The 24,105-nt window shown below is 47.2% G+C and overlaps 1 protein-coding gene across 1 annotated transcript; it reads right to left on the reverse strand.

Annotated features, from left to right (window-relative positions):
• etv6 (ETS variant transcription factor 6) lies at nt 1-24,105 on the reverse strand. Its single transcript, XM_078417026.1, has 8 exons — nt 23,775-24,105; nt 15,438-15,561; nt 12,331-12,495; nt 9,856-9,987; nt 5,904-6,449; nt 4,365-4,507; nt 1,392-1,492; nt 1-726 (listed from the first exon to the last, which is right to left on the reverse strand). Exons 1-8 carry the CDS (start codon nt 23,805-23,807, stop codon nt 621-623), a joined length of 1,350 nt encoding a protein of 449 aa, XP_078273152.1. The 5' UTR covers nt 23,808-24,105; the 3' UTR covers nt 1-620.

Here is a 24,105-nt window from a genome sequence, read left to right on the forward strand (position 1 = left end):
TTTAAAATCCATTTTCATTTTAATTCAAGGTGTAGCATTGTTGAAAAAGAGTCGATACAAAGTGTGTTTTGTCAGAAATATGGATTCTCAGCATGAGCTCAGAGAGTAAAAGAGAGCAAGAAATTGCATTTGCGCAGTTTTTTTTAAAAAACTCAAAATTCAAGTTATAATTTTTAAAGAGAAATAGTGCATTGGACAGCAGGATATCCCACTCCCCCACCCTAGCAGGCTGACACAGACAGAGTTCCAGCATAAGATCGATCAGCCAGGTCTGGCTCCACTCTCCTGGCTCCCTGGCCCAGGGGTAGATCAGACTCGGTGACGGGACCTCAGAGATGGCAGCATCTTCTACTCCTCGTAGGCTTCTGGGTCTGGGCTGAACCTCTGCTTGTCCTTCATCACTCCCAATCACTGGTCAAATAAATGGTTGAAGGTTGTCACAGTAATGAAACAGCAGATGTAGAATAGATATAGCGAGAGCTGGAGTACTAGTGGCCCTCCAGCGCTTCACACAGAGCTACTTCCCAGTCCATAACCCGGGGTTGCCAGTCCAACAAGCCGCGATGCCTTGGCGTGCAATTCGCATCCAGTGAGTGTTCCCAGTTCTCCCACTGCCGCACTCAGCACTCCTCATCCTGGTACAGCGGCTCCTCCATTTCCTGGCCCTCCAGGCGCTCCAGGCGGTCTGCACGACTGTTCACAATCTCATCCGGCGTCTTCATAAACCTGATGGATGACCAGGGGGAGAATTCATTCCAAGCATAGGGACAGCAACAGTCTGTCCTCGCCCTCATTCCTCTCGCCGTGCCCTCTCCGTACGCTTCCCAGGCTCTCCACTGATCCCACCTCCTCTAGGTCCCGTCCCCTCACCATCTGGTAATTGTACGTTACCTTGAATGAGTTGCCATCTAAATCCACCTCTTTTCTCTTCACTCGCATTTCACCCTCTCCTGATCTCTCTTCATACCCCATTCCCTCATCTCCTATTTGATTCCCCATTCCCTCTTCCACTGCATACTGCTGTTCCTCCATCTCCATTTAACCTTCTATCAATCCCTCTTTTCATCCTATTTCATCCTCTGCCATTCCCTTGTCTCCTACCATCCCCTCCTCTTCAAATTCACACCCACTATCTCTCTTCTCTTCCCACTTCCTTTACTCCTCCCATTTCACCCTCTGCCATTCCTTCTTCTCAACCCTCCCCCCCCATTCAGCCTGCCCTGGGTGCAACTGCACTGTCTCACCCCCAATAACCACTACCACCACTGATTCTACCACACCCATCTACTGCCCCAATACTGGCTCCATTCCCCACCCAAGGGGCATAGTGTCTGCCTGCCAACACAGATGTTCCCATCCTCCACATCTAAGGGGCAACAACTGCTCCGAACCTGAACAGGAGCCGTTGACCAGGCTCCTTCTTGATGATGTTGAGTTTGTAGTAATGGCGAAGAGCTCTTGACATTTTCTCATACGTCATGTTTGTTCTGTTCTGTTTTGGAGAGAGTTATTGATTGTGAAACTGCTGGTACACTTTGATCCCCTGTAACTGATGTAAACCCTCCTCTTATCGGCCCTTTGTGAGCTGAACCCACTACTTTCCAGCTTCCATCCACGCGCGTACATTGTGACTCACCGATCTAGATTAAACAGGCTGGATCTCGCAGTCATTGTGCCAAAGGGCACAGAAACTGGCCCCTCAGCCCAATTCATCCATGCTGACCAACATGCCTAACCAAGCTAGTCCCACTTGCCTTCCCCTGATCCCCCTGAACCTTTCATAACTTACTCACCATGCAACTTATTCAAATTGCTAATAATGAACAATAGTGGACCTTACACTGAACCCTGAACCCTGTAACACACCACATCTTACACACCACATCCTTCCTTTGTCGCCCCCCTGACATCAGTCTGAAGAAGGGTCTCGACCCGAAACGTCACCCATTCCTTCTCTCCTGAGATGCTGCCTGACCTGCTGAGTTACTCCAGCATTTTGTGAATAAATACCTTCGATTTGTACCAGCATCTGCAGTTATTTCCCTACACACATCTAATCAATCTGAAGTGGAACACCATGCAGATGATGTTGCCTTTGATGTTCCATGCATTTAGAAAGCTGAAGCTCGATGGCACCAGTTACATTTCCTGATGTGTCCAGTTCACGACTGCCCTTCTATGTGCTGCACTGAAGCCCTCCGTGCATGCAGTTACTGGCGATGAACACCTGACTTACAGCCACACCTACATTCAAGTGAGCGCCATAATATTACATTTAAACATCCCGCATACGTGATGCATTCATTAACAGCGGGACAAGCTGCATCTCTGGAAAGAAAAAATGGGTGACATTTTGCGTCCAGTCCCTTCTTCAGACTGAGAGTCAGGGGAGGGGGAGATACAGAGATAAGGAAGTGTAAGGTGTGAGAACGAGACATCGAAGGGGGTGGAGATCAAGGAAAATGTAGAATAGATCATTGTTAGCTAGGAGAAGGTAACAACAAAGCAAACAGATAAAATGTAATCAGGGACAGTCAGACTGGTCGAAGAACTGGGATGGAGGAGGGATGGAGAGAGAGGGAAAGCAAGGGATACTTGAAGTTATTGAAGTCAATATTCATACCACTGGGGTGTAAGCTGCCCAAGTGAAATATGAGGTGCTGTTCCTCAAATTTGCACTGGGCCTCACTCAGACAATGGAGGAGGCCCAGGACAGAAAGGTCAGTGTGGGAATGGGAGGGGGAGTTAAAAGTGTTTTGCAACCGGGAGATCAGGTAGGTTTCGGCAGACTGAGCGAGGTGTTGTTCAGGTACTGTTCTATATTTTATGAAATGGTGAGAGAGGGACATGAGAGAAAAGAACGTACAAGAAATGGTGGGATACTATGAAATGGTGGGATACTATGAAATGGTGGGATACTATGAAATGGTGGGATACTATGAAATGGTGGGATACTATGAAATGAAGGCCAATGTGCCTGTAATGCTGCTACAAGGAGGAGTTTTCATTGTACCTCACAGTGCTTGTGTATATGACAAAAAAACTCAACTTGCTGCGAAAAGGAACAGAGAGATCTTTGTTTAAAACAACACAAGGGATACTTGGCCTTATTATCGACACATTGAATATAAGATTGTGGAGGTGATGCTACACAACAAAAGGACATAAAGTGCTTAAGTAACTCAGCAGGTCAGGCAGCATCCCTGGGGAACATGGACGTGGCGTTTCGGGTCGAGACCCTTCTGCTACACAGCATTAGTTAGATCACTGCTGGACGCACAGTGTAACGGTGTGTAGTTCCAGTCACCATGCCACAGGAAGGATGTGATCACACTGGAGAGAGTCCAGAGGACACACAAAGATATCCCAGGCTTGGGGAAATACCAATGCAAACGGACATTATGTAGGTAGAGGATGTTTTCTTTGGAACAAGGTAAACCAAGATATTTCACTGAAGTGCACAACATTAAGAATGGCTTGGGCAGGTTAAATAAAATAGAGGCCAGAAACATTTGGTCATTAAGGAGTTTGAAGGGTTAGAGGATGGGTGGGAATAATTATTTCCCTCAATGAGACGTGGAGGGTCTGGAACTCACTGCCTGAGTCCCTTGCAACATTTTAAAGTACTTGGATGAGTCCTTGATAGCAACAAACCCGATCTCCACACTTTGTGTTGGCATCAATCCATGCCAAGGTGAGCTCATTGCTTGGAGAAACACCAACTGATCACAAGGCCAATCACTATTACCTGTGATTACTCCCACCCCTGATTACGCTAAAGTTCCCCCAAAAGATTACAACTTGATCCCCGATGACCTTGTGGTGACCTAATGGATGACAAACCTGACCGCTGATTACCCCACGAAGACCACCATCGATTTGTGGAAGCCTTTAATAGATCGCAAACTTGACTCCCAATGACCTTGTGGAAACCTCATCGATCACACCGCTCACCTCTTGATAATCCAGACAGGGCCAGAGACCGATTCGATCTTGACCACAGGTGCTATCTATGTGGTGTTTGCATGTGCCCCCTGTGACTGCGTGGGTTTTCTCCAGGTGCTCCAGTTTCCTACCCAATGGATTTGTAGGTTAGTTAGCCTCAGTATAATTGCCTCTGGTGTATAGGAGTGGATGTAAAAGTAGGGTAACAAGGAACCAGTGTGAACGGATAATCAATGGTCAGCGTGGACTTGATGGGCCAAAGGGCCTATTTCCACACTGTATCTCTAACTAAATAAAGCCAAACAAGCTTAATGCCTTTACCGATCACAAAACCCAGTTGCAACAATGAGTCACAAAGCCGAGCCACACGCAGTTACCCAAGGCAGTCCTGAAGACAGCCACATGCCACTGTGCCTCACCTTGTGGTTTCCCCACAGACGGGCAAGGCCATTGGGATCCACGATTCGGAAAACCTTCGACTCGTGGTCCTCCCATCGGATGAACCCTTCGTATCTGCTGTCGGACAGCAGCTGGTAGACGTAGTCCCACAGGAGCCTGCAGTCTGCAGACAAAAATATTATCACCAACTGGACCCCCCATTGATGCCATCAAGGCAACGGTCCCTGGCACCGGATCGGCGGGGGGGACGGGGGACGGGAAGGTGTTTCTCCCGAGCACTGGCACCAAGGGGCAGCGTTTCTCACTCCCAAGCCTATAGTTAAGTCCAGCACCAGTTGCCTGAATGGTGTCCACTTCCTCCTGTCCTCCCTTCACTGATCCAGTCGTATGGGATGGTCCGAGATTGTAAGACCATGTTCCTCAATCTATGTCTTAAAGGAAAGCTATATAACTTGTAAATCTGAATTAAATGCAGAACTCGCTTGAATCTAAGCAGGTCCGTCATCATCTGAATAGAGAGAAATGGTTAATGTTTCAGGTTGAAGACTTCTAATCAGAAACAGGACAGTGAGAAAGCAACTTGTCTTGAATTGCTGCAGGAAGAGGTGTGGGGAGAACAAAGGAATGGCTGTGATAAGACAACGACAGGGTCAAGGTAACAGAGATAGTGCCATCCGAGAGACGGTGAAGGGTTGGCCACAGATAATCGGTAGGGGAGTGGAGCTGGGAGGGATAATGAGAGCAGAGAGAAATAACAGCATTGTAAATATGAGGTAGGATAGACAGCAGTGGTTGGAAATCTGAAACAAAGTGAACCCTTAAAAGGCCAGGCGGTGTTTGAGGAGAGTTAACATTACAGGTGGGTGTAGAAAAAGTTATTCTGTGAAGCTGTTGAATCCAATTTCAAGTCTCAAGGACTGTAGGTGTCTGGCCAAGAGATGAGCTGGCCCTTTGACCCAACATGTTCATGCTGACCATCTAAGCCAGTTCCATCTGCCTGCATTTAGCCCATATCCCTCTAAACCTTTCTAATCTATGTACTTGTCCATTTGTCTTTTAAATGTTGTTAGAGTATCTGGTGCAACCATTTCCTCTGGCAGCTCGTGCCATATACCCACCACCATGTGTGAAGTTGCCGATCAGGATGCTATTAATCCATTCCCCTCTCGCATTAGACTTATGGCCTCTAGGATGTGATTCTTCAATACAGGTCCTTCCCAGGTTACGCAGGGTTCGGCTCGTGGGAACTGTTTGCAACCCAAGCGGATCACAAGCCGTGTATGTGGCTGCCTGGCAATATATTTAAATAAAAACATAGGCCAACCGAGGGCAACGTGTAGTTAAACCGGGGCTTTTAACTTAATCATTAAGATATCATTGACTTTCCATCCAGTAGATGATGTCTGCAGTCCACAGCAGCCTGCAAAACTAATCCCATTTGTCTGCCAAACATTGCTCCCAGTATGGGCTGAACACAAGTCGGTAACCTGGGGGAGGACCTGTGCTCTGTTTACAGTGTGGTGATCCCCTCCTGTACTCAGGGCTGATGCAGTACCTACCTGCAATCCTTCCTATGGGCATGAGTGACTCGTCCTGAGCTGCCATGGGCACCATGAGATGGTTCCTGTACAGCAGCTCCTCCTTATGGGAGAGGTTTAACGGCTTCTCCTTGTGCAGGTTCTCCTCCGACAATCTGGGCCTGAACTCCGAGAGCTGCCTGCTGTTCAGGATAATGGGGTTCATCATGGAAGTGGGAATTAACTGGACAATGCGAGAGTTGTCCTGCGGCGAGCCATCGGCATGCTGAGGATGCAGGATCTGCTCGTTGCCCAGGGCACAATGGTTCTCGTCCACTGGGGAAATAGAAAGTCTTTGCTCCATGTCTGGCGAGGAGCCGTGCATGTTCTCCACCTGAGACCTGGGCGTCTGGTTCCTGTCCATTGGCGGCAGGAGGCCGTGCAAGCTTTCTTGGTCCATCTTTGGAGACGGCCGGTGGTTGTTCCGTGCCGGCGACTGAAGCAATCTCTGTAACGGCTCCACAGAAGACTGGGACCGGAGGCTGGCGTGCTCCGAGGGCCGCAAGTTCCTGTGCACCACACCTGCAGCTGAAAGAACACACCGAGTTAAAATAGCCCGGTTCAGGATGCCAAGCACTCCTGTTTCCTTTTTCACTTCCCTGTCAGTGTGTTAACAACATGTCTGTTCCCCATGTTAGAACATAGACCAGTACAGCACAGAAACAGGTCCTTCGGCTCACCGCGTCTGTGCCAGGCTCCTCACAGATCTCGCTGTTCTCTGTGTCCTTCTCCTTGATGAATAAAGATGCAAAGTACCCATTTAGTTCCGCCAGCATCACCTGATTCCAAGTACAATTTCCCTCCTTAATCCGTGAGCGGTCCTACCTTCTCGATGGTTACCCTTTTGTTGTTAATGTATGTAAACAAAAACATGACATTTTCTTTCATCCGACACTAAAGCTATTTTGTGACCCCTCCTGACCCTGCTAATCGCCTGTTTCGGTTCTTCCTTCTTGCTTTATATTCCTCAAGTCCCAGTCTGATTTTGTCCTCCTAAACCCTACATACGCCTTTTTTTTTCTTTTTGATGTAGCGAGAGCGAACGGCACAGCCCGAAATAAGGCTAGTCGCCATGTTAGTCCAGTCGGGATGGCTTTATTAACACAACAAGCTGCCAGCTTGTTCACTATCCTCTCTCTCCACAACCCCTGGTGAGAAGCCCCGTGGGCTGGGCAGTGCCCAGTCCCTGTCAGTCTCAGTGCCGAGGGTTCGGCCAAGGAGTGGCCTAACTCTCTGGAGTCACCACATTGATCAAATTTACAGCCTCGTTGGTCATCCAAGGTTCCCTTACTTTGCCATCCTTATTCTTCCTCCTGACTGGAAAATGCCGGTCCTGACCCTTGATCAATTGGCCTTTAAACAACGTTAGATGTGAATTTATCCAATAATAACTGCTCCCAATTTACTCCCCCTAGCTCCTGCTTAGTAACGTTGTAATTTGCCTTAATCCAATTTAGTGCCTTCCCATAAGGTCCAGGCTCATCCCTATTCAAAACATTCTGAAATTTATGGAATTATGATCACTATCCCCAGAATATTTTCCACTGAAACACCAGTTATCTGCCAGATTCGTTTCCCAACACAAGGTCCAGTCCCTTCTCTGTTTGCAATCCCATTAGAACTCATAGTTTAGTTTAGAGGTACAATATGGTAACAGGCCCTTCGGCCCACTGTGTCCACGCCAACCAGCGATCCCCGAATACTAACATATCCTTCACACTGGGTACAATTTTACCAAACCAATTAACCTACAAACCTGTACGTCTTTGGAGTTTGGGAGGAAACTGGAGCTCCCGGAGAAAACCCACGTAGGTCACGGGGAGAACGTACAAACTCCTTACAGACAGCATCAATTGTCAGGATCCGAACTCGGGCTTGTGGCGCTGTAAGGCAACAACTCTACTGCTGCTTACACCTTTCTTATCTTTGAGCTCTACCCACATCACCTCAGTGGACGAACCCTCTAGTATGTCCTCTGAGTGCCGCTGTGACATTCTCCCTGACCTTCTCCACCTCTTTTGCCTCCCTCTCTTTCACGTCTGAAACATCGAAGCCGCATCAAAGTGTCTGCTGGACCACAGAAGATGACAAATCCCCTGACGGTGAATCTTTCTGCCCAACACTCCCTCCCACCCTCACACAACCTCTCCTGTCCCAAGAGTATTCGCAATGATCAATAAGATGCAGCAAACAAAGTCTGTTCAGATGTTTGTCTGCATTCACTGGGCACAATTCTGAGATTATACATCACAAACAAAGATGAGCTGAGGGCTCATTTCCCTCCCTCTAACTGCGCAAGAGATGTTTGTCACACAATCCCCCTCAACCCTGGCACTGATTGGCGTCACAACTGTCATCTTGTGTGCAGTTCTGGTCATCGTACTTTATAACTAAAGGCAAAACCTTTAATCGCATTGATGGACTTGGGGTCTTGGTGTCACAGTCCACAGCAACCTGGAAGTGGCAACACAAGGCATTGAGTACAAGAGTTAAGGAAGTCACGTTGCAGCTTTATAGAAATTTGGTGAGGCCATATTTGGAATATTGTGTGCAGTTCTGGTCGCCTCATTATAGGGAGAATGTAGAGGCTTTGGAGAGGATGCAGATGAGGTTTGCCAGAATGTTGCCTGGATTAGGGGGTATGAGGAATATAGAGAGATTTGAATTGTTTCAACAAACTTGATTTGTTTACTCTGGAGTGTCGGAGATCGAGGGGGGGCTTAATAGAAGTTTATAAAATGATGAGGGTCATTGACAGGGTAGACAGGAAGAACCTTTCTGCCGGAATGGAAATGTCATAGACTAGCGGGCACAGCTTTAAGATGAGAGGGGCAAAATGTAAAGGAAATGGGCAGGTAGGTTTTTTTACACATGGGGTGGTGAATGCCTGGGAATAGAGGGATACTGATCACATGCAGGCAGAGGTCGTTAGAGTAACTTTACATCATGTTCAGCGTGGACATGGTGGGCCAAATACCCTGTTCCTGTGCTGTACTATTCTATGTTCTATGATGTTGCCTGGATGGTGTGTTTCAGTTACGAGTGATTGGATAGACTGGGTTTGTTTTCGTTGGGAGTAGAGGAGGCAGAGAACGGACTTGATAGAGGTGTATTAAATTCTACGGGTCATAGATACTGTAAGGTAAAGAGCAAGTCACTTTTTCCCGTAACAAAGTGCAGCTACTGGCGCTATAAGGCAACAACTCTACTGCTGCTTACACCTTTCTTATCTTCGAGCTCTACCCACGTCGCCTCAGTGGACGAACCCTCTAGTATGTCCTCTGAGTGCCGCTGTGACATTCTCCCTGATCTTCACCACCTCTTTTGCCTCCCTCTCTTTCATGTCTGAAACATCGAAGCCACATCTGTTACTAGCTGTTCTGTAGCGCAACTAGTAGAGCTGCTGCCTCACACCTCCAGACACCTGGGTTCCTACCTGACCTCCGGTGCTGTTCGTGCGGAGTTTGCACCTTCTCCCACATCCTAAGGACGGACTGGTTGAAAGGTTAATTGAATGCTGTAAATTGCCCTCATAGTGACTTGATAGGAATGTGGGAAGAATAAAACGGGATTAATGAAGAATTAGTGTAAATGGGTGGTCGTTGTCCATGCAGACTCAGTGCCAAAGAGGTTTGTTTCTGCTCATTGGGCAGAAGATACAAAAGCTTAAAAGCATGTACCACCAGATTCAGAAACAGCTTCTTCCTTGCTATTATAAGAATACTGAATGGTCCTCTCATATGCTGGGGATGAATTACCAATCTCCCAAGCTAACCTGTTTCAGCTCTTGCATTTTTCTCCGCACTTTCTCTGTAGGTATGACACTATATTTTCTCCTTTGCATGGCCTGATGTACTGGTGTATGATATGTTCGGCCTGTTTTCGCTGTATCTCTGTACACGTGACAATAATAAACCAATACCAATACACTTACTTTCCAAGTGATTATGAAGGATGACCTCCGGTGGATTGTGTGAGGTGTTCCCAGGCTGCAGAAACGGTGGGTACCAAACAGGCGATCCCCGCTGTTTCAGGATGTGATGTAGTAATTCATAGAGGACGTCTCCTGAGATGACAAGAAGCAACCAATCACGAAAACAATGACATAAGTGAAGCAGAGGCAAATGGGTAAGAAGAGAAGGGAAAGGTAGGTGGGGGCAGGGTCCGTATCGATGACCCGTAGAATTTAATACACCTCTATCAAGATTCTTCTCTGCCCCCTCTATTCTCAACGAAAACAAACCCAGTCTATCCAATCTCTCATAACTGCACGTAGATACAACGTAGAAAGCCTCTCACCAGGAAGCATCGCAGCTCAGTTGGGCAACAACTCTGTCCAAGACCATAAGAAATTGGAGAGAGTTCTGGATGTAGACCAGACTCATCACTATCTACTCCATCGGTTCTTCACACTGCCTCCGGAAAACAATCAACATAATCACAGACCTTTTTCACTGTGGTCATTCCCTCTTCTCCCCTCTCCTGTCAGGAAGCTTCTTCAAAAGCAAGAATCCACGTAGCACCAAAATTAGGAACAGCTTCTTAGATGCAGTCACCAGACCAGTGAACAGTCCTCCCATGAGCTAGGGTGTAGTCCAGATCTTCCACCTACCTCATTGTGGATCTTGAACTGTTTTCCTGGAGCTGTAGCTCTAACACTATATTCTGCATTCTGCTATTTTTCTCTGTGCTATTGTGTCTGGTTTGATTGTACTCATGGGTCGTATACAGGCACCTCTCACTTTATGCAGGGGATATGTGTTTGAAAAGCAGCGCGTATTACAAAGACGCATAAATTAAATATATACGCGACTATGCTGTCAGCAGTAAATTTGAATGTGTTATTCCAAAAGAACTAGCACGTAAATTATGCTTTGGTATTAAAGGAGCAAGCACGTAATTTCAAAAACCAATAAATCAAAAACACATTTTGATTTAAGTGAATAGCATGCAAATAAAAGCTTTCACTGTAGCTTGATGCACTTGACAATATAAATCTATTCCAATACCAAGTGCCCTAATGGCAATATCCTAAACTAGCCACAAATCACCGTGATTACAGCAGCAGATCAGAGGTCAGGCATCCTGCAGCTAACAACTCCCCTCCTGATCACAAGCCAGCAGTGCGATTAGTAAGTGGATGTCCATTAATACTCAGGAAGCTCAACACCATTCAGGACCTCCCCTACCGGCACATATTGGCTGCAGTGTGCACCCTCTACAGAGTGCACATTCACTTAGGCTACTCCAACAGCACCTCCCAAACCAAAGAGCCCTACCACCAAGGACCAGGGCAGCCGGTGCAGGGGAACACCACCACCTGCGGGTTCAGCCACCATACTGACATGGACATATAATCGCTGGGTCTTCATTCCCTCTGGGACTAAATCCTCACCGACAGCATTGTGAGCGCTCCTTCACCAGGACTGCAGTGGATCAAGGCAGCTCACTCCTACCTTCCCAAAGGCAACGGGGACAGGCAATAAATGTTGACTCAACTTGTGAAGCTCAGATTCGAAAAACCTGAATAATTGAGGAAGCAATTGAGGAAGTAGGGCACATGAAGGAAAAGTGTGGGGGGGGGGGGGGGGCGGGCGGGTGAGCAGATCTGTGGAAGGGGCATCAGTTCGGCAAAGTGGACATTGTTGAACGAGGGTGGGGAAATCAGCTGAGCCATAGGGGAGGAAACAGCGAGGCAAAGGGGCAGTTGTGCAAAGAGGGGAACCGATTGTGCAAAGGCTGCAGAGGAGGGGGACAACAGCTGCACAGGAGGGTTCGCTACTGCACAGGGGGTGCTGCAGCTGTGCAAAGGAGAAAGACACAAGTTAACATGGATGATGCACTGAGCAAAGGGGTTATTACTAGTTGGAGATTTTTTTAGATTTAGAGATACAGCGCGGAAACAGGCCCTTCGGCCCACCGATTCCGCGCCGCCCAGCGATCCCCGCACATTAACACTATCCTACACACACTAGGGACAATTTTTACATTTACCCAGTCAATTAACCTACAAACCTGTACGTCTTTGGAGTGTGGGAGGAAACCGAAGATCTCGGAGAAAACCCACGCAGGTCACGGGGAGAACGTACAAACTCCGTACAGACGGCGCCCGTAGTCAGGATCGAACCTGAGTCTCCGGCGCTGCATTCGCTGTAAGGCAGCAACTCTACCGCTGCCGTGAAGAGATGTGTTGGGAGTGAGGAGCAATCCTGTGGCCCCAGCCCGATGCCCTGCTCACCTCTCACATGCCTCCAATAACCCCAGCGGCCCCAAACTCCAACCCACCCCAGCTGCTGTCCTGCCAACGTGCCCTGGGGCACTGGCCCATTAGGCGGAGGGTCCTGCACAAAGCAACCATGTTCAGCAGTGTCCCACCCTGGTGAAGTCCTGTTGAAGGGAGGTGTTTTACCTGAGTGTGGGCACCGGTACCTGAAGTCCTCTTTGGTCAGCAGGCAGAGAGCTTTGCCGTTCATCTCAAACATGTTGCAGTCCATCGGGCGCAGAGAGTATTCCTGCTCTGCCCACTTCAGCCACTGACCGACATCCAGCCTGCTCCAGAACACTGGCTGCAACCCTGTGGAGCCAAAATGGAGCCAGACAATAAACACACACGCGCAAAGCACTGACCCACAGTCCCACCCCTGACAAAGTGCAGTCCACCCCCATAGCACATGACCACCCCACTCCCCATAAACATGCTGCAGCTTCATATAATGTGGGTTATGCCACACCTGGAGCACCGTGTGCAGTTATGTGCCCTGGACTGGATAGTCTTTCCCATACAGCGACCAATTTAAATTACTCCATCCCAAGCCTCACTTCCTCCGCCCAATCCCCTTCCTCCGGCTTTTGGCCACAGTAACCCCAAAACCTACCACATTGTAATGCTAATCCTCCCACCCAGTGCACACCTAAACACACAAAAACGCAACCCCAAAATAGCATGAACACAGCACCCAAGTGAGCAGTGTTGAGGAAGTACATACTGGATACTAAAGGAATGGTGTGTTGCGGACTGTCACAACAAAGCAATAGGTGAAGCCTGCAACTCTGTGGATAGTCTTCAGACACAGAGTGCAAGGTAGAAGGGATGAAGAGGTGAAACTAGTTCCATCACTTCCAAAAAGAGATTGATAAGGCATTACACGTAAGTATTACATTAAGTAAAGTCGTGTGGGATTTAGGGTGACATTAGTACAGAGACGACTGGATAAAGGTGGGGAAGCATTTGGAGTAACTGCAGGTTGGCACAGTGCGTTGTCCACTGCACTGTGAATGCCTTGGATGAAGAGACAGAGTAAGATTCCCAAGTTTGCTCAAGATAGAATGGCAAGTTTGAAATACAATATACACAGGCTAACAAGCAGTCAAGAGGTGGGAATATATTGTGAGAAAATTTGAGATCCTTACTTTGAATAATAATTGAAAATCAGAATATCTTTTAAATAGTGAAAGTTAGTTAAGAGAATCAGAAACAGAATGTATACATGGAACAAGCTGCCAGAGGACGTGGTTGAGGCTGGTACAATTACATGAAAAGACTCTTAGACAGGTACTTGAATAGGAAGGACTCAGAAGGAAATGGTCCAAGCACAGGTAAATGGGACGAGCTCATGTAGGAACACTGGTCGTCATGGACAGATTGGGCTGAAGTGCCCGCTTCTGGGCTGTATAACTTTACCACTATATAGATAGGGATAGGTTTGATTGAATTGAATGGCATATGTTTAATTAATGCCCTTTTTTATTTACACTTTACTTTTCAAGTGCGTAACCCCTGCGTAAAACGCTGGGAAGAAACTGTCCCTGAATCTGTATTGGTGAAAAATTGGCATTGGAGGAATGAATGGGACTGGAACCCCAGCACGAGTCATCTTAGCATTTTCAAAGAGCTGCCACTAAAGTCACCTTTCAAAACGCCATGAATTCTACAATGCTTTCACAGAGTGGAAGATCACAAATATAATGTCACTATTTAAGAAGGGAGAAACAAGGGACTCAAAACCAGTAAGCCCGTCGTCAGTAATGGGGAAATTGGCATTATCTATATTAATGCCAATATATATATTCCGGCGCGGCCTGCAACCACAACAACCTGACTGCGGGAGAGGACAGCAGGAGAAGGGAAAGACATTGTGGCCTTCCATCACAGTGAGGAGAGGACTGGAGGAGACTCACTGTGATGGATGTTTCTTTGATGGATGTTTCTTTTTTTGTGTGTTTTTGGGGTTGTGTAATTTTAATGCCTATTTAATGCTTTTATTGTTGGACTGTGGGTTACTGAATTTCGTCCAATATTGGATGACAAATAAAGCTATCTTGAATCTTGAATCTTAAGGAAAATGTAGCAGAATTTTTCAAAACTAATAATAGGATTGGGCAAAGTCAACATGGATTTCTGAATGGGAAATCATGTTTAAATAAATCTGTTAGGGAATTTGAGCCAGCAGAATGGAGAAGGAGAAATAAGTGAATTTGGTGCATTTAGATTTTCAGAAGATGCCGCAGGAGTTAAAATACTTTGGATCAGGATAACATGCTCATGTGAACTGAAGGGAATAGACGGCAAAAAAAGGCCATTGTCTGGCAAGGTTTGTACTGGGCTCATTACTGTTCACAGTCAGCATCAATGGTTGGGATGAAGGGATCATGTGCATTATATCCAAGTTTGTTGATGATTGCTGAATGCTGCTGAGGAGGATCTACAGTGGCTTGGGTGACATGCCAACTGGGGATGTGAATGGGCAAAGAGATAGCTGATGAAACATCAAGAGGAAGAATTGAGAGGTCATCCACTTTAAATGAGAAAATAGAAAGGTGTAGTATTTGTTAGATGGTGAGAAATTGAAAAGTGTTGGTGTTGACAGCTGAATAGAATTTAATTTTTTTACGATTATCAGCAAACATCTCCACTTCTAACCTTGGGGTGGAAGGAAGGTCTTTGATGGAGCAGCTGTAAGATGGTTTGGCCTTGGACACTACCCTGAGGAACTCCTGCAGGGATGGAGCTGGGAGAACATGCCCAACCTAACACAACCATCTTCCTTTGAGTGTGGTGTCCTGTTGAGGCAATGTGATGCGGGAGGCAGAGAAGGGAGGGACGGTTGTACAAAGGGAAGGGGCTGGCAGATACAGATGGAAAACATACAGTGGGGAGAAGAGGCATGGCGAGGGGAAGGAGAGAGACATACATAGGAAGATGGACATGGGGGAAGAGAGGGTGAGGATGATGTATGGAGAGATGTGAAGGAGGTTAGAAATATAGGTTACAGGGTCACGAGCGGGTAGAGTGGCAGGAAGAGTGGAGTAAAAGATCGAGGAAACAATACAAGCGTAATAGGAGGGTGAGAGGGATTGAGAGAGAGGTTGCAGGGATGGGAAGGGAAGAAACTCAGAACAGGGAAAAGAATGGCCTCGTGGTCTGAGGAGCAAACTGTGAAATTGGACAACACATTCAGTGCCCAACCCTCCACCCCTAGGACAGTCTTCACACACTGGATTGCACATTCTACTTACTGAGGTGAGCAGGGAGAGCGTGCGATCCATCTGCCATGCGTCTACACTCGGAGGCAGCCCCGTGCATGGAGCTGGGGAACGGCGGCACGGGGCTGACGGGAGGCGTGTATGCGTTTCGCTCCTGCTGGGAAAACCAAATATGACATTGTCACTACGTGAAGCACTGTTAACTGGAATATTCCCCTCCCTCACCCCATCAGCCTCGTGGGCACTAACACCACAACCTATGTCTGTCATCTAAAACATGGATGTACAGTACCGGTCGGCACAGAGTTTCCTTGTATAACACCGGGTACAGTACTGATGAGATGCCTCTGTCACTGTATCTCTAGAGTCTAAAGTAATAGACTAAAGTTCAGTAAAGTCTGATTAAAGATAGTCTGAGGGTCTCCAATGAGGTAGATGGTCGGTCAGGACTGCTCTCTAGTTGGTGATAGGATGGTTCAGTTGCTTGATCACAGCTGGGAAGAAACTCTCCCTGAATCTGGAAGTGTGCGTTTTCACAGTTCTGTACTTCTTGCCTGATGGGAGAGGGAGAATGGGGAGTGTCCGAGCTGAGACTCGACCTTGATTATGAACTGTAGATGGAGTCAATCAAAGGGAGGTTGGTTTACAAGATGGTCTGGGCTGCGTCCACAATTCTCTGCACAATTCTCTTTCTTGCAGTCTTGAAGAGAGCTGTTTGTAAACCATGCTGTGATGCAACCCGATAAAATCCTTTCCACGGCACATCTGTAGAAGTTGGTGAGAGCTAGTGGGGACATGCCAAACTTCCTTTACCTTTCTTAAGTGCTTGGTGCACTTTCTTGCCCATTACTTCGAAATGGCTGGTCCAGACCAAGTTGGTGATATTTACCCCTAAGAGCAGGTTACGAGGTTCTCAATCTCCTTCCTGCACTCCTTCTCATCATTACTTGCTATCCGGCCCACTGTGGTGGTGTCGTCTGCAAATTTGTCAATTAAGTTGGATTTGTATTTGGCTGCACAGTCGCAGTCGTATAAGGAGTAAATAAGGGCGGCCGAGAATGCATCCTTGTGGGGCACCAGTGTTGAGGATTATCGTAGAGGATTTGCCACCCAACCTCACTGATTGTAGTCCGTTGGTCAGGAATTCGAGGATCCAGTTGCAGACGCGAGTGCTGAGTTTAACTTTCACGAGTTTGGAAATGAGCTTGGAAGGGATAATGGTGTTGAAGACAGAGCTGTAGACTGTGAATACAAGTCTGACATAGATGTTTCTCTTATCTAGGTGTTTCAGGGATGAGTGTGGGGCCATGGATATGGCATCAGCCGTAGACCTGTGGTGGTGGTCAGTCGGCTCTGGTGGGCCAAGAGACATGCTGCTGGTACATTGGTAGAACACCCTTGAGGTTAGCTTGATTAAAGTCCCTTGCAACAATGACCTGGGCTTTGGAGTGTTTTGTCTCAAGGCTATTGGTAACGAGTACAGTCCATTCAGAGCAAGCTTGACATCCACATGGGGAGGGATGTAGACTTTTCAGGATAGCTGAGGTGAATTCCCTCGGCAGACAGTAGGGACGGTGCTTCACAGTCAGATATTCCAGGTACGGGGAGCACGAGCTCGCCAGGACTACCAAGTCTGGGCACTGCACGGTATTGATTAGAAGGCCGACCCCACCGCCTCTAACCTTGCCTGAAGCCGCCATACAGCCCACCAGATGAAGGGAGAAGTTCTTGGGCTGAATGGCACAGTCAGGTATGTCAGGAATGAGCCATGCTTCTGTAAACAGAGCACTGAGGTACAGTAGTGGCAGGCAGGGGCAGAGCTTCTTTGTATAACACTGAGATACGGTACTGGTTGGTACAGGTCTCGGTGTATAATACTGCATACAGTTATGGGGAGGCCGGGTCTGTCATTGCATTACACCAAGGTACAGCAATGGTGGGTACAGGATACTCACTGTATAATACTGGCACAAAGAGCAGTGGGGTCCTGGAACAAATTGCCTGGGATGGTGGTGGAGGCAGATACGATATTGATGTGTAAGAGGCTTGTAGATAGACTCATGCAAGTGCAGTGAATAGAGGGATATGGATGATGTACAAGCAGATAAGATTGGTTTAACTTGGTATCATGATCGACGCAAGCACTGTGGGTCAAAGGGCCTGTTCATGTGCTGTACTGTTTAATGTTCTAGTAGTGAGTGGAGCAGATGTGTGTAATGAAGTACACTGCTAACGGTTATTTTCACTCACTGCTGCATTGTCGTACTGAGCTGTAGGGCCTCATGGATGTCAGTATCTATCACCAAGGCTAGCACATTGTGGGTTGAATTATTGTGACTGACACAAGGTAAGAGGTTGTTATTGTGCTGAAGGGACTTCAAATTTTCTTTTTGGACTTAATTATCATTGCATTAAAAAAAAATACATCTATTAAATTGTACACTGTGCAGCCCCAATTAACCACAATTTCAAGAGATCATACAAGGTGTTTATTCCAATAGTAGTTCAGGGATTGATGTTGGCCAGAATACAATCAATCTCTTAGATCTCCGAGCAGATGTGTCCTCACTGAAATCCTCACAGTAAAGACAAGATCATGGCCAGTCTCCAGAGATGTGAGCCCATGGCCCCTCTAAAATGTCCCATCACCCTGAAGGTTCTGTTGTGCTGCTGCAAGTAAGAATCTCATTGTTCTATCTGGGATGGATGACAATAAAACACTCTTGACTCTTGATATGAGTATTAAATCAGGACATTTAGTCCAAGTTGTTGCTTTAGAATTCTCTCTCAGTTTACTAATGCAGTCCTTATCACATTTACCTCTCATATGCCTCCTCTCCCCCAGGTAACCAAGTATGGATATGGATGCTTTTCATTAACCACTAACTCTGGAAGCAAATCCCATAGCCTCACAGTTCTCTGCAGGAATTCACCCAATTCCTTTCTAAATCTTTCTCATTTAGTCTTGTCAACTGGATTCCATACTTTAGGAAGAATAGAACAGTGCAGAGTGGATAAAGTACAGGTGCTCCGTAACGACTGCATTGTTTTTTTTGCTGATTTCTGCAGAAATTATGTAGTGTTTGTCGTTTTTAAAGAGTTGATGATATGTAGACGGTTCCCTGTTATCAAAGCTGAAGAACACTCTCCCGATTGGCTCAAGTTTGTGATTGAAAAAATATCTTCTTCAGTACTAACATTTTTTTAACCAGCTGATCATTGCCCACTTTATTTTTAAGATTCTACACGATAAATGTGAATTCTCAGGGCTTGCTCTATTGCCTTTGACAAGTTGTGTATCTGATCCATTTGTTTTACAGTCGGTGGTATGAATATGGAACAAGCTGCAGATAAATTGGTAGTGGCAGGTACAATAACAACACATTTTTGCAGTTACATCGATAGGAAAGGATTTAGAGAGACATGGGGAAATACAGGCAAATGGGATTAAATTAAATTAAATGGAGACTTGGTCGGCATGGACGAGTTGGTCCAAAGGACCTATTTCCCTGCTTCATGATAATAATATGCAGACCGATGTAATATTTCACCTGATACCTTCAGCTCATTTCAGCCTTGTATCAATTACCAAAATGCATCATCTTACACAAACAATCTTGTATTCTCAACATGTGATGCCGTCACCATCTTCCCACATCCCCCCCACTTTCAGCATTCCGAAAGAACCAATCCCTTCCTTCAATCACCTCTGACCACTTTCCCACACAACTGCAGTCGATGTGATGCATGCACTTCCCTCGATCCACGGCAGCAAACACTCCTTCCAGGTGTGGCAGCGATTCTCTTACACTTCCTCCAGGGTAGCCTGCAGCAGTTGCTTCACAATGTGCTCTCCTGTACACCGACTAAACCAGGCATAGATTGGGTGACGGCTTTCCACTCAGTAAAGGCTACCCGAGCTTCCAGCTGCCTGGCCCTTTGATTCTCCAACCCACTCCCACCCCGACCTCAGTCTTACACTGTTACGAGCTTGAGAAACCACTCATCTTGTCTGGGCATGTTACAGCATGTAGGCCTCAACTGCAAATTCAAACAACTTCAGATAATTGGGCTTTCCACTATGTGTCAGAACTGACCAGTTCTGATCAAGGTGAACAATCTGTAACACTAACACACGTTTTCTCTCTCCTGTGAAGCTAAGTGTTTTCTGCTGCTTCAGATGTCCAGTAACTGACATATTCTGTACTTGCATTCCCTGCCCCTCCCGCATCCTTGTTTCATCCTCCACTCCAGCTGACAGATCAGCTGTGTTAAACCAAATCATCGTCCCACTGAAATTGCTCTTCATCTTTCCAAGACTTTCCTCTTGTTCAATGTGTTCACTAACTTACCCCAGATCTGAGGAACAGCACCCAGAGACATGACCTGTTTCTCTCTCCACAGATGTTGCCTGACTTGCTGATCACTTCCAGCAGCTGCTACCCTTATTTCCTCCATTGTTTGCTTTTCCAAAGTAGAATTCCATTTGACAATTTTTAACCCTTTCCACCTTCTTATCAATAGTTCTTTAGAACGTTGTTGTCTTTTTTTAAAATGTTAACACTTTTGACTTTGATGCCATCTGCAAACATAGGCACAAGGAACTGCAGATGCTGAATTATCTTTTAAAAAAATGTGCTGCAGTAACTCAATGGGTCAAGCAGCATCTCTGGGAAACATTGAGGTGGGGGCTGTCCCCCCCCCCCCCCCCCACCACCACTATCAGTATGAAGAAGGGTCCCATCCTGCAATGTCACCAATTCATGTTCTCCAGAGATGCTGTCGACCCGTTGAGTTACCCCAGCACTTTGTGCTACTTTTTGCAAATGTAAACACCAGCACTGTCCCTGGTTCCTTACTGAATTCTCAGAGCAGTCACCAGAATTTCCAATGAGGTCAGCAATGTTCACTTCCGAACTCTGAAAAACTGCAAACATGTTTCCTGCCTCTAACGTGACCAACCCCTTTATAATCTTATATGTTTCAATAAGATTCCCTCTCATCCTTCTAAATTCCAGTGTATATAAGCCTAGTCGCTCCAGTCTTTCAACATATGACAGTCCCGCCACTCAATAATCTCACCAGTAAGAGCATCAACAAACTATTTGAGCATTGGGAAGGGGGCTTGAACCTTGACTGGTGCCAGGTGTTAAGAATTTTGTAAGTTTCTATAAGATCCCCCCTCAATCTTCTAAATTCCAGCGAGTACAAGCCGAGTCTATCCAGTCTTTCTTCATATGAAAGTCCTGCCATCCCAGGAATCAATCTGGTGAACCTTCTCTGTACTCCCACTATGGCAAGAATGTCTTTCCTCAGATTAGGAGACCAAAACTGTACGCAATACTCCAGGTGTGGTCTCACCAATGCCCTGTACAAATGCAGCAGAACCTCCCTGCTCCTATACTCAAATCCCCTCGCTATGAATGCCAACATACCATTCGCTTTCTTCACTGCCTGCTGCACCTGCATGCCTACTTTCAATGACTGGTGTACCACGACACCCAGGTCTCGTTGCATCTCCTCTTTTCCTAATCGGCCACCATTCAGATAATAGTCTGCTTTCCTGTTCTTGCCACCCAAGTGGATAACCTCAATTTATCACATTATACTGCATCTGCCACGCATTTGCCCACTCACCTAACCTATCCAAGTCACCTTGCAGCCTCCTAGCATCCTCCTCACAGCTAACACTGCCCCCCCAGCTTCGTGTCATCCGCAAACTTGGAGATGTTGCATTCAATTCCCTTGTCCAAATCATTAATATATATTGTAAATAGCTGGGGTCCCAGCACTGAGCCTTGCGGTACCCCACTAGTCACTGCCTGCCATTCTGAAAAGGTCCCGTTTATTCCTCCTCTTTGCTTCCTGTCTGCCAGCCAGTTCTCTATCCACATCAATACTGAACCCACAATACCGTGTGCTTTAAGTTTGCATACTAATCTCTTATGTGGGACCTTGTCAAAAGCCTTCTGGAAGTCCAGATATAACACATCCACTGGTTCTCCCTTATCCACTCTACAAGTTACATCCTCGAAAAATTCTATAAGATTCGTCAGACATGATTTGCCTTTCATAAATCCATGCTGACTTTGTCCAATGATTTCACCACTTTCCAAATGTGCTGCCATCCCATCTTTAATAACTGACTCTAGCATTTTCCCCACTACCGATGTTAGACTAATTGGTCTGTAATTCCCTGTTTTCTCTCTCCCTCCTTTTTGAAAAGCGGGGTTACATTAGCTACCCTCCAATCCTCAGGAACTACTCCAGAATTTAAAGAGTTTTGAAAAATTATCACTAATGCATCCACTATTTATGGGGCTACCTCCTTAAGCACTCTGGGATGCAGCCTATCTGGCCCTGGGGATGTATCAGCCTTTAATCCATTCAATTTACCTAACACCAGTTCCCGACTAACCTGGATTTCACTCAGTTCCTCCATCTCATTTGACCCCCGGTCCCCTGCTATTTCCGGCAGATTATTTATGTCTTCCTTAGTGAAGACAGAACCAAAGTAGTTATTCAATTGGTCTGCCATGTCCTTGTTCCCCATGATCAATTCACCTGTTTCTGACTGCAAGGGGCCTACATTTGTTTTAACTAATCTTTTTCTCTTCACATATCTATAAAAGCTTTTGCAGTCAGTTTTTATATTCCCTGCCAGTTTTCTTTCATAATCTATTTTCCCCTTTCCTAATTAAGCCTCTGCTGGACTCTGAATTTCTCCCAGTCCTCTGGTATGCTGCTTTTTCTTGCTAATTTGTATGCTTCATCTTTTGTTTTGATACTATCCCCTAATTTCCCTTGTTAGCCACGGATGCACTACCTTCCCTGATTTATTCTTTTGCGAAACTGGGATGAACAATTGTTGTAGTTCATCCATGCGGTCTTTAAATGCCTTCCATTGCATATCCACCGTCAACCCTTTAAGAATCAATTGCCAGTCTATCTTGGCCAATTCACGTCTCATACCCTCAAAGTTACCTTTCTTTAAGTTCAGAACCGTTGTTTCTGAATTAACTATGTCACTCTCCATCCTAATGAAGAGCTCAACCGTATTATGGTCACTCTTGCCCAAGGGGCCACGCACATCAAGACTGCTAACTAACCCTTCCTCATTACTCAATGAGAAGGAAGGAACGGGGTACTGAATGAGAATGATCAGCCATGATCACATTGAATGGTGGTGTAGGCTCGAAGGGCCGAATGGCCTCCTCCTGCACCTATTGTCTATTGCCACCAAGTCCCAGTCTGCTGCAGACGTCGCTCTCCCCGGGTGAGGACAAGCTGCGTCACTGGGAGACCGAGGGCAGAACTGGAACAGTCTCCCCGACGCCTCGCGTCATCCATCCTGACGCTTTGCTGATCTGATCCAACATGAACCGCCTCCATGCTGACGGTTTGATTTTTACGCCAGATCCCAGCATCTGCATCCAGTTTGTTTCAGAAGCTGTGGGTCGGTGCAGAGATCCGAGCTGACGGCGGAAAGCCCGGCCGTGTAATGTTTACTTCCTTGTCGCAGCCTCTCGTCAGCATAAAAACTAATCGAAGGGTTAAAGCCTTGCATTTTTCCCTTGCAGTTTACATTTGGTCGTACACTTCCTGGGCCTCTGTGTGTGTGTGTGTGTGTGTGTGTGTGTGTGTGTGTGTGTGTGTGTGTTTGTGTCTATTGCACTGTGCATATGTATGTGTGTGTGTGTTGGTCTATGGCTCTATGCCTGTGTGTGTGTGTGTGTGTGTGTTGGTCTATGGCTCTATGCCTGTGTGTGTGTGTGTGTGTGTGTGTGTGTGTGTGTGTGTGTGTTGGTCTATGGCTCTATGCCTGTGTGTGTGTGTGTGTGTGTGTGTGTGTGTGTGTGTGTGTTGGTCTATGGCTCTATGCCTGTGTGTGTGTGTGTGTGTGTGTTGGTCTATGGCTCTATGCCTGTGTGTGTGTGTGTGTGTGTGTGTGTGTGTGTGTGTGTGTGTGTGTTGGTCTATGGCTCTATGCCTGTGTGTGTGTGTGTGTGTGTGTGTGTGTGTGTGTGTGTCTGGCTCTGTCTGTGTGTGACTGTGCCTCCCTAGACAGGAGACTGTTGTTTGGGAAGGGGGAGTGCGTCAGATCTAATGAAATAAACCCTCCAACTTTGCTGGAGACACGAGTGCAGCCCTCCCGTCCCGGGCCGGCGAGTTGCTGCCCTCCTCCCCCTCCATTTCCCATTGTGATCATCATCACCACCGCCTCTGCGACTCCAACAAGCAGGCGACACGATCGCGGCGGCCGGCCGGCCGGCCTGCTGCTCCCACCCCCGGGAAGGGAGTGGATCCAAACTCAGGCCGGCTCCAAACTTGGGAGTAAAGGGGAGCGGATCAAACTTTGCGCGCTCCTACCTTGATGTGCCGCTGTACGAAAGCCTCCGACATGTCGGTGCTGGCCGCGGCCTGGGCGGGCGGGCGGGCTGGCAGGGCCCGGGCCGGGGCCCGGTGCCCAGGGGTGGGCTGTGTGTGGGGCGTGAGGAGGGGACGCGGCCCCGGGCCGGCCCGCAGCCTCAGCGCCGAGAGGGGGGGAACGGTGGATGGCGGCCCGATCGCCAATCACATCCCGGCAGCGCCGCCCCGCTTCCGGGAAGAGGAAGCCGAGTGCCAGCTGAGCTCATGGCTGCTCGCCGACTCACTCACTCACTCACTCCAGCCAGCCCTTGACGTGGGCTCCCTGCAGCCT

The sequence above is a fragment of the Rhinoraja longicauda genome, chromosome 20, assembly GCF_053455715.1.
Source record: "Rhinoraja longicauda isolate Sanriku21f chromosome 20, sRhiLon1.1, whole genome shotgun sequence".
NCBI classification, from domain to species: domain Eukaryota; kingdom Metazoa; phylum Chordata; class Chondrichthyes; order Rajiformes; family Arhynchobatidae; genus Rhinoraja; species Rhinoraja longicauda.

What these genes read in the sequence shown, in the direction of transcription:
- etv6 (XM_078417026.1), bottom strand. Translation starts at nt 23,807, where the DNA reads ATGTCGGAGGCTTTCGTACAGCGGCACATCAAG. An exon ending in TCGTACAGCGGCACATCAAG is followed by an intron (nt 15,562 to 23,774) that starts GTAGGAGCGCGC and finishes TGGTTTTCCCAG; the next exon opens with CAGGAGCGAAACGCATACAC. An exon ending in CGCTCTCCCTGCTCACCTCA is followed by an intron (nt 12,496 to 15,437) that starts GTAAGTAGAATG and finishes TTGGCTCCACAG; the next exon opens with GGTTGCAGCCAGTGTTCTGG.